The sequence below is a fragment of the Agelaius tricolor genome, unplaced genomic scaffold (genome assembly GCF_023055355.1).
Source record: "Agelaius tricolor isolate 1412-34295 unplaced genomic scaffold, bAgeTri1.0.p SCAF_89, whole genome shotgun sequence".
Lineage (NCBI taxonomy): Eukaryota > Metazoa > Chordata > Aves > Passeriformes > Icteridae > Agelaius > Agelaius tricolor.
Genome location: NW_027269349.1, coordinates 696328 through 707236, shown reverse-complemented (window position 1 = coordinate 707236; position 10909 = coordinate 696328). Strand labels below are relative to the sequence as shown.

The window sequence follows — 10909 nt, the reverse complement described above, 5'->3', positions numbered from 1 at the left end:
AATGTTTTCATTTATACATCAACAAAATACATGGAAACAGTGTGTACAAATGCAAGTGCAGATACAATCCATAGATGCACTGGTAAAAATCTAGTTTACATACAGAGCAATACGGGGCAATGCAGCAGCTAATGCAATACAGAGCAATACAGAGCAATACAGCAAAATGCAGCAGCGAACACAAATGCAATACAGAGCAATACAGAGGAATACAGCAAAATGCAGCAGTGACTGCAAATGCAATACACAGCAATACAGAGCAATACAGCAAAATGCACCAGTTAATGCAAATGCAATACACAGCAATACAGAGCAATACAACACATACTAACACAAGAATATAACCTTTTTCTATTTTCATTACAGGTTGATTTATTGTCACAGGACACACAAAACGAGAAAAGCACACAGAAAACAACACTCATCTACCATTAACACCCCCTTCACATTACACACAAACTCACCATCGCTGCCATCACAAATGCTAAATTACACCCCAGTAATCATTGCTCCTCGGGAACGTGGTTCCCGAGAGCACCCAAAAAAAAATCCTCCTGCCTGACGAAAACCCCGGTCCCTGGACGGTCCGCGCCCAAACTTTGGCGATGAACGTCGCCTCGCTGACCGACCGGGACCCGGGAAAAAAAAACCCAGCCGGGGGGAAAAAAAAAAAAACCCCCCGGCTGGGGATTTTTTATTCTAAATTTAAAAATGAGTGGAAAACCTGAAAAGCAAAACTCAGACAAGGTTACAACCCCTTCAACACGCATACACTGCCTTCAGCCTACACACACACCCATGCTGACTCACACCTCGACCTCTCTGCTAACCCTCAGCACGCACTGCCCCTCCTCCTCAGGAACCTGGTTCCCGGGAGGCCCCGAAAAATCCTGCTGCCTGACGAAAACCCCGGTCCCTGGACGGTCCGCGCCCCAACTTTGGCGATGAACCTCGCCACGCTGACCGACCGGGACCGGGGAAAAAAAAACCCAGCCGGGGGGGAAAAAAAAAAACACCCCCCGGCTGGGGATTTTTTATTCTAAATTTAAAAATGAGTTGAGAAACCTGAAAAGCAAAACTCAGACAAGGTTACAACCCTAGAACCCTTCAACACACACATACACCCACACTCAATCGGACCTCGACCGCTCCGCTGACCCTCGGCACGCATTCGCGCCCCTCCTCGGGAACGTGGTTCCCGAGAGCGCCCCAAAAAAATCCTCCTGCCTGACGAAAACCCCGGTCCCTGGGCGGTCCGCACCCAAACTTTGGCGATGAACCTCGCCTCGCTGACCGACCGGGACCCGGGAAAAAAAAACCCAGCCGGGGGGAAAAAAAAAAAACCCCCCGGCTGGGGATTTTTTATTCTAAATTTAAAAATGAGTTGAAAAACCTGAAAAGCAAAACTCAGACAAGGTTACAACCCTAGAACCCTTCAACACACACACACTGCCTTCAGCTTACACACACACCCACGCTGACTCACACCTCAACCTCTCTGCTCATCCTCAGCACACACTCACGCCCCTCCACGGGAACTTGGTTCCCGGGAGCCTCCTAAAAATCCTCCTGCCTGACGAAAACCCCGGTCCCTGGACGGTCCGCGCCCAAACTTTGGCGATGAACCTCGCCTCGCTGACCGACCGGGACCCGGGAAAAAAAAACCCAGCCGGGGGGAAAAAAAAAAAAAACCCCCCGGCTGGGGATTTTTTATTCTAAATTTAAAAATTAGTTGAAAAACCTGAAAAGCAAAAGTCACACGCACAAGGTTAAATCCAGTCAGCATGCGCTCACACACACAGACAGACACATACTCTCACTCACGCTCTTCCCGCTTACATGCTCGGTGTGGCCCTTACTCGAGACGCTGAAGAGAGCGCTTCCACGCTTCTTCTGGCTGCCGCTCCTTGATGTCAGATGGCAGATTCTGGGAAAATCGGGAGCCTCGGGGACCTGTGAGACGACAGAAAGCGGTCAATGAGTGGCTATCTGACAGCTAGGACTTGTCCCTGCTCTGACCGATAAATTTTCTACCCAAAACCCCATTAAAGACAGATGAACGGTAAAGTTTTTATACCTTTTCTACCTAACTGTGACTACGTGCCAGGGCAGGGCAGCTCCGAGCATAAGTGGTACAGTGTAAGGATATACAGTATAAACCAGCATAGGCACACACAATATAAGTACATACAGTATAAGCCAGCATAGGTACACACAGTGTAAGTACATACAGTATAAGTACAGACATTATAGGCCAACAAAGGAACACACAATGTAAGTACATACAGTATAAGCCAACACAGGTACACACAGTGTAAGTGCATACAGTATAAGCCAGCATAGGTACACACAATATAAGTACATACAGTATAAGCCAACATAGGTACATCCAATGTAAGCCAGGACTTGAGAGAGCTCTCTGGAAGATTAACTCTTGAGCCCTATACCCCTCAGGAGGATGGAACCTATCGAACTCCTGCGGTCATGTGAGGAGGGTGTAAGCCGCTCCCTCGGGAACTTTGAGACAATGGCGTGGAAAAAAAGGCACTACCGAAGCCGGTAGTGAGAAGGAAGATGGATGAGAACATCTTGTCCCTTTGAGGATCTTGTCCCTTCCTGTCTCAAAGAGTAAAACTAAAGATGCTGGAATAAAGGATATCCGGAAAGGAACGTGAGTACAATATGGCCTATGTGGCACGGAATAGTGCCGATAAAGCGCCGAGACGTGACAAGGGCCTGTGACGTGGAAGACGACAGACACGGGCTACATAACACAGACACGGACGACATAACATAGACACGGACGACATAACACAGAGACGAGTGACAACTGCCTGGCACTGTCCCCGTAGGGACCTGAGATTCCTAACGCAAGATGAGCCAGAGGCTGATGATGCCAAAGGAAAGGGAGCCCTATGACGATGGCACGTGATGATGAAATGGAACTCGTCAAAAGAAGTTAGTGCCGAAGTAGTTAAGAGGATGCTCGAGAGGCTCGGCGAGCCTAGAGAAGGAAGCCGACTGCCGGGTGACCGTGGCCGTGGCTCTGGACGCGAAGGCGAGCTCCTCGGGAGAAAGGTCCGTGACGACGTCGGGTCGGGGGAGGCGGACGACGCCAAGTACACGAAAATGTGGAGATGGGTCGGAACTGCCCTGCCCGGCAAAGGCTCTGGCGAGGCTGAGGGGAAACCCTCTCCCTTTCCTTCCAGAGAGCCCATGACCCTACAGACCTCTCTGCTAAGCTGACATCAAATTGCCTCCTGTGAGAGTAAAGGCTATTCCCCTTATCCCAGCCACTGGCCCCGACACTTAGCTTTTGGAAGAGGAGTGGGCGAAATCCATCCTCGGTCGGACGTGGACGTGGAGATGCTCTCCGTGTGTGCTTCGGTGCTGCCGTTTCCAAGCTTTGGCTACGAGCCTCCTCAGGGTACCTGAGACAAAACAGAAAACCTGACTATTGCCCTCGACAACAGTAATCCCCGGCACTCCTCCACGCCGCTGCCCCGGCTCACCTCAAATCTTGATTTGACTCCGGAGGGTGCCTGGAAGATACCTGCAAAAAGAAAAGGTACACGCTTAGCATGCTGCTGTGTGACGCTCACCTATGGGTCAGCCTGCCAAAATCCCGACTCACCTGCCCTCCTCTGTTCCTTGGCGGGCATAGGGCAGCGACGTCACCTGCAAAAAAACAAAGCGGAAAAGCATGCTGAGATTCTGTGAAAACACAACCTCCCAAATCTGACAAGGATGCCACACCGATACCTTAAGCTCTCACCCACCTGGCATAGGCGTGCTCAGCCAGGAGAGACGGCAAGTGGACCATCTAAAAAAAAAAAAACAAGAGGAGACGCTTAGAGCTGCACCAAAACTGAGACCTCAGCAATAACAACTGCTTCTGTACGATAATCAATGCTCACCTCGCCCACTCGGCCTTGACTGCTGCTCTCGGCCTTGACTTCCTAAAAACAGAGACAAAGAACAATGCTGTAACGGCCACCATTTAGGCTTCCTCTGCAGAGAAAAACATGGACTCACCTGCTCAGGGGAAGCCCCGCACCTGGGATGGGTGGCTCTGCGCTGGATTTTATCCTTCTGCATCTGAAAGAAAGTTAGGACAAGAGTCAAACTGTTGCAGGATAACTTAAGAGCTCCAGGTATCTTGTGTCCATCTACAAATCCCACCTAGAGTCCAACTACACCCCACATTACAAACTTCAAGTCCCCGGGACTTCTCCTATTGCACCGGGCTATGCGGCAGGGCAGAGCAGCTCCGGCACAAATGTGTGTGCACACACCCGTGACACGGGACAGACAGGATGTGACAAACAACGGGGACACAACACGAACAGAAATCTCAAGACAAGAAGCATGACTGCAAGGAGCACAAGGACAGAAAATTACATGACTGAGGTAAGACCAATGGCGAGCTGATGAGGCTCAGAGAAACCTGGAGAAAGAAGATGCTAATTGAATGATTTAGTCCAAAAACGGCAAAGATGGATGCCCGAGAATCCTACGGCCAGAAGCCTCTGCCTGCCCTCACGTTCTTTCCAGTCCTAGTCCGCCATAATGGATCCTGGCGGGGCACAGCTGTCCGCACAGCTCAGAACAAGACCTGAAAAGACACCTGACCGGATGCTTCTAAAGAGACAAGAGAGTCTGATGCCTGTCTGAGCTCCCCAGTCAAAAGTTCTATGGCCTGGGTGCCAGGCCGAGGAATGCAGAGATCACAGATGCTAACAATGATGCCAGGGTTTCTGACAGGCCCCTCCAAGGCCTAAGGTAAAAGACATGACATATCCAAACAACACATAACACACAAAAGACAAGTGACACGATACACACCGGGACTGCTCTGCCCTGCGCACCTCAGCGCTGTGATCCAAAGTCAGGCTTTGCTTTTATGGGGCCTAAGGGGCCATTTCATGGACAGCCCACACCTCCAAAGGGGACTCAAAAACCCCTCCGAGTAATTCCCAAACCAGCCCCCTGCTTTCATCCCCCCCGTGGGTCGTGGCCCTGTACTTATCTCTCGCACTGCTGGGGATGCCGGTCTCGGGTGCGAAGAAAGGCCGCCTCGTCAGCCGGGAAGGTCCTGCTGGCACCGGGCTGGTGTCTCTCAGACAGCTATATTAAAGAAAACCAAACATCAGTGCCCAATCTTGGCAGTCCATCGGCCAAAACCCCACAAGTCTGCTACTCACCTTTCTCCTAAGAATGCTCAGCTGCTCGGGCCGCACGCGTCGGGCACGCTCGGGGACCGAGGCCGTCGTCACGGGGGGTGCCTGGGGTAAGAGGAGAGGAGGTGATTTGGCACGGCTGAAACCTGAGGGGACCCTCGCTCCTCCTCCCTACTTCCCCGACTCACCGCAACTCCTTGGCAGCTGCCCTAGGCCACCTGGATGGCACCTTGAAATAGAAGAGTTCAGGGTTTCATCACCAGGTCCTGTAATGCATCCACAGGGCTCGCACGTGCGGGGAACCCGGTGCGTCGGCCGGCTGGTGACGGGGGCTTGGCAGGCTCCGAGTGGATTGCCTAAAGCACAAAAAAGAGAATGGAAGCTTAGAGCAGCACCAGAAACTGAGACCGGAGCAATAACAGCTACTTCTCTCCACTGCTCACCTTGACTGCTGGTATCCAGATTTACTTCCTAAAAAGAAAGACAAAGAACAGAGCTGTAACAGAGTCACCACATACACTTTTGCTGCAGAGACAAATGGTGCCTCACCTGCTCGGGGGAAACCACTCACCCGGGATCGGGCCCTCTGGCACAGATTTAATCCATCTGAATCTGAAAACAAAGTTAGGACAAGAGTCAAACTGTTGCAGGATAACTTAAGAGCTCCAGATATCTTGTGTCCATCTAGAGTCCAACTACACCCCACATTACAAACTCCAAGTCCCCGGGACTTCTCAAATTGCACCAGGCTATGTGGCAGGGCAGAGCAGCTCCGGCACAAATGTGTGCGCGCACCCGTGACATGGGACAGGACGTGACAGACAACGGGGACACAACACGGACAGAAATCTCCTGGCAAGGAAAATGGCTGCGAGGACTGAGAGAATGCAAAAGGAGATGACCGAGGGGAGACCGATGGTGAGCTGATGAGGCTCAGAGAAACCTGGAGGAACAAGATGCTAACCGAATGATTTATTCCAAGAACTGCAAAGATGGATGCCCGAGAATCCTACGGCCAGAAGCCTCTACCTGCCCTCACGTTCCTTCGAGTCCTAGTCCGCCATAATGGATCCTGGCGGGACATAGCTGTCCGCACAGCTCAGAACAAGACCTGAAAAGACAGCTGACCGGATGCTTCTAAAGAGACAAGAGAGTCTGATGCCTGAGCTCCCAAGCTCAAAGTTCTATGGCTTGGCTGCCAGGCTCAGGAATGAAGAGATCGCAGATGCTAACAATGATGCCAGGGTTTCTGACAGGCCCCTCCAAGGCCTAAGGTAAAAGACATATCCAAACACACATAATACACAAAAGACAAATGACACGATACACACCGGGACTGCTCTGCCCTGCGTGCCTCAGCGCTGTGATGCCAAGTCAGGCTTTGCTTCTATGGGGCCTAAGGGGCCACTTCATGAACACCCCCAATCTCCAAAGGAGATTCAAAACCCCTCCCAGTAATTCCCAAACCAGCCCCCTGCTTTCATCCCCCCCATGGGTCGTGGCCCTCTACTTATCTCTCGCACTGCTGGGGATGCGGGTCCGTGTCAGGTGCAAAAGAAGGCAGCCTCGACATCTGGGAAGTTCCTGCTGGCACTGTTGTTCAACAACTCCCTGTTGTTTCTTAGTCAGCTACATGAAAGAAATGCAAATATTAATGCACGATCTCTGCAGCACACTGGCCAAAAGCCAACAACTCTGCCACTCACTGTTTTCCCATGAATGCCTGGCTCCTGGGGCCCCCCCCTCGGCCGCGCTCCGAGGCTGATGCCGTTGTCACGGGGTAAGCCTGGGATAAGAGGAGATGAGGTGATTTGGCATGGCTGAAACCTGAGCGGACCCTCGCTCCTCCTCCCTACTTCCCCGACTCACCGTGACTCCTCGGCCGGTGCCCAAAGCTACCCTGGTGACACCTTTAAACAGAAAAGGCAGAGACTGCATTGATGAGTCCCGTGATTCTTCTGCAGGGCTCGGGAAAGCGGCGCACCCGGTGCGTCGGCCGGTTGGTGACTGGGGCTCGGCGTACTCCGAGAGCATTGCCTAAAACGCAGAAACAGGAAGGGAACCTTAGAGTTGCAGTGGAGAGTGAGACTGGAGGAATGACAACTGCTTCTGTGCCCTACTCAATGCTCACCTTGACCACCTCATCTTGACTGCCGATATCCAGCTTTACCTCCTAAAAAGAAAAAGACCAGAGCTGTAACAGAGTCACACTTTACACTCCCCCCGCAGAGACAAACGGTGACTGACCTGCTCGGGGGAACCTCCTCACTCGGGATGGGTGGATGGATTTTGCCCTGGATTTTATCCTTCTGCGTCTGAAAGAAAGTGAGGACAAAAGTCAAAGGCCTGCGGGATAACTTCACAGCTCCAAACATCTCCTGTCTATCTAGGAATATCATCTAGAGTCTGGCAACGCCCCACAAACTGCGAGTCCCTGGGACTTGTCCTGTTGCAGCAGCCTCTGCGGCAGGGCAGGGCAGAGCAGCTCCGGCACAAATGTGTGCGGACACCCGTGACACGGAACGTGACAAACAGGGGGACGACAAACACAACACATTATGCTTGTGGTGAGGGTCTCGAGGGGAAAAGGCAAAAGGGACCCCAAAGACACGCTACGGTACGCCGGACAACACGATGTGGACCGGAACTGCTCTGCGCTGCCCGCCTGAAAGCTGCCGTCACAAGTAGAGCCTCTCCCTTTAGCTGTCCTAAGAGGCCCCTTGGAGGAGATTGCTTTTCCCTCTGCTAATTTTTAAATCTGTCCCAGGAACTCCCAACCCGCTGCTCTCCCATTGTCCCATCTCCAGGCCGTGGCCCTGACTTATCTTTTGGATGATCGGTGATGTGGATCCACGTTGCGCCTGAAATGAGTCTGCCTCGGAGGGCCCCGTGATCGCCTGTTAGCCTCTCGGTCAGCTACAATAAAGAAAAACAAAACCAAAGTATGAGTACAGAGTTATGTGGGCCAAATCCCGGCGAGTCGGCTACTTGCCCTCTCCTGAGTGTGCCTGGCTCCTTCAGGCTCCGGCTTCATCCTGATTCCGAGACTGTGGCCGTTATTATGAGTGGTACCTGGGTAAGAGAAAGGCAAAGTGAAATGGCATTCCTGTGAGTGCAGTGGATGCCCTTGTGTGCTGTAAGATGTGTGAATGCCTCTGCTCGGCTTCTAAAAGGCCTTGGGTGGGGGGCTCAAATAATCACCCTTTCTCACCCTGCTGCCTTCAAAACCACCCCCCCCAACAATAACTCCTAACTGGATACCTGCTCAGCCTCCCTCTCCTAGTCACAATCCTCAACTCACCTGAAGCCTCAATCTCAAACATCATCTTGGACGCTGGACAGATCCTTCTTGTGACACGATGAATCTGCTGAAAAAAGCGTCGTAATTGTCACAACCTGGAGCCTCTGAAAGCTGCGCTCCTCCTAAAAAAAATACAAAACAAAATAAGAACAAAACCAGAAATTACATATGCGCTTTACCACCCCTAAACACAAAACCCAAAATTGTGAACTTGAATACTCCCTGTATTCTATGCTGTTTTCTTCACAGTATCTTCAAAGCCTCTGTTGTTTTAGATGCCCAGAAACACCTGCTGAAAACAAGCTGAGAGAAGCTGAAAGAGCTTCTTCACTGAAATGAGAGGAGAGCTCTTATCCTAGCACCTCCCAGAGGGGGAATGAAGGCCCTGGGCAAAGGCTGGGGTTAATATACCCCTGATGGTGCCCGCCTCTCGTTCCCATGGCACCCAGGAAAAGGGAGGGGGCCGATCCCACCGGGTATAAAAACCCTCAGAGCAGCTGCTGCTGTTTGGCTCCTCTGACTTGAAGTCAAGGGGAGCCAAGGGCTTGTTATAGAAGAAAACTCTTCAGAAAAATAACAGTGCTTTCTTTTTTTGCAACAACTACTTAGAATAAATGGGCAGAAAACTGGTAAGAAATAAAAGTTTCTGTTTAGGCAGCATAACTAGATAAATTGGGCGATTTGCTGTTAACTTACATAATTATTTCTTAGTGGCTCCTAAGTAGTACTTCATGTGTGACTATGCTGGGTGGAAAAGAATGCTTATGATATGAATAGTCTAAGTCTCCTTGGGACCTCTAATTAGGCCTATCTACATTATAAGTAACAATAAGATAAATAAAAGCTTCCCAGGCAGTGTAAGGGTTAAGTGCATGCCAGGCTCACCCTGCTCTGAGATACTTGGTCCTATGGCACAGAAAGAAGGGCCCTGAAATGTAGTTTTAAACCCTTAAAATGCTGAAAAAAAGCAGAGCTTCCTTCCAGTGCACCCCTTAAACAGAGGAAATGGGGCAGTTACCTCTACTGAAACTAATACAATAGCAAATAAATAGCTTCTGCCCTTTAATTTATTCTTCTTAATACTGGGAAAAGAGGGTTTTTCCTCACTTTATATCTCTCCAGTGATGAAAAAAAGAGGGATTTTTCCCTCAGTTCAAACTCTTATGCAGAAATAGCTGGGTTTCTCCCTCAATTTAGGCCTCAGGACAACAAAAAAGGGGTGGCTACCCTTAATTCAAACCCATAAGAAACATTGTCAAGATTTTCCCCTTCTACTTAAACTGGAAAATAATAGAAAATGAGGGCTCCCTGTCAATTAACACCCCTAACACCATAGAAAAGGCAGGGATTCTTTCAACTGAGACCATTAAAATTGCAGGGGAAGCAGAGTTCCTCCCAGTTTGAACACAAAAAATAAAGGAAAAGGAGGCTTTTTCCCTTTTTTCTAAACCCTTTTTCTCCTAATAACCCCTCTCCTTTCTGGGAGTGCTGTGGGGGGTCTGGGGGCTCTGGGGAGGGACTGACACAGTAAAAGGGGAAAGTTGAAAGCCCTCTCCTGGAACCCCACATGCTGCCTGGCCTGCTCAGATGCTGCCCCGTGGCAAAAGGGCTCTTCCCTTGGCATTTTCTCAAAGTGATGCTCCGTGCCCGGGTGGGTCTGGCTGCTCCCTAGTCCGTGCTGGATGCTCTGACCGTAGTTCCTGGAGGGACCCTTGGGATGCCCCCGTTAGCCCCTCTGGACTAGCGGCTCCCTGTGCGGGTGTGCCTGGGTAACCCTCTGAAAGCAGCTGGGCACACGGGGGGTGCTAGACCTTGGAGTGGCCTTGAGGTGAAGAAAGGTCCTGTGAGGAGTTCCTTCCCCTGCACAGCCCTTCGTCTGCCCCTTAAACCATGGGCTGCCAGACTTCCCTTACTAAGTAAATTAACCGTCTTTCCTCTCTGTGTGCCCCGGACCGTGGCTGCCGACGCCGAGAACTCTCGCCGCCCTTGAAGTGCCACGTGCCTCCTGCGAACGGACGTCGACGCGCAGCGGGGGTGAGTTTGGCTTTACGGGGAAGAGGGCCGGCGCGGGATTTCTCCGGGAGCAAAGCTGCCCCCGCCGAGAACTCGGGCTGCCCTGGCAGTGCCGAGCACCTCCTGCAAACTGGCATTGGGAGACGCGGGGAGTGAGTTTTTCTGTGCTGAAGTTCTCCCAGACCATAGCTGAGAGCATCTAACCCTGACCACAACAACTTAGCTGGGTCTAAAACTTAGAACCTTCGGACTGGCGGCGTGGGACCCGACCCGCTGTGCCGCTGCTGGCCCCTTTCTAAAGCATTCCGCTGCAGTCCCAAAACTCTGCCTTTTTGAAGGGTGTTTTCTGTGACCCTGACCGTAATCTTCAAAATATGCTAGAGACTCATAAAATGGCTTTGAAAAAGCCCCAACA

At 51.2% G+C, this 10909-nt stretch overlaps 1 protein-coding gene and 1 long non-coding RNA gene across 4 annotated transcripts in view; both read right to left on the bottom strand.

Annotated features, from left to right (window-relative positions):
- Positions 1-256: 256 nt before the first annotated feature.
- Positions 257-10909, bottom strand: part of LOC139585746 (uncharacterized) — a 37023-nt gene continuing 26370 nt past the window's right edge. Inside the window, exons 6-10 of one of the 3 annotated variants that reach the window (XM_071418667.1) lie at positions 3918-3959; positions 3780-3823; positions 3635-3678; positions 3513-3553; positions 257-3431 (exon numbers count right to left, since the gene is read on the bottom strand). In XM_071418667.1, coding sequence (XP_071274768.1) covers positions 3005-3431; positions 3513-3553; positions 3635-3678; positions 3780-3823; positions 3918-3959 — 598 coding nt within the window. In that variant the 3' untranslated portion in view covers positions 257-3004. The remainder of the gene's footprint in view (positions 3432-3512; positions 3554-3634; positions 3679-3779; positions 3824-3917; positions 3960-10909) is intronic. The other 2 variants (XM_071418669.1, XM_071418668.1) reach the window with 2 other exon arrangements.
- Positions 6660-7213, bottom strand: LOC139585748 (uncharacterized). Its single transcript, XR_011677279.1, has 3 exons — positions 7050-7213; positions 6887-6966; positions 6660-6809 (listed from the first exon to the last, which is right to left on the bottom strand). It is a non-coding gene; the product is annotated as an uncharacterized lncRNA (long non-coding RNA).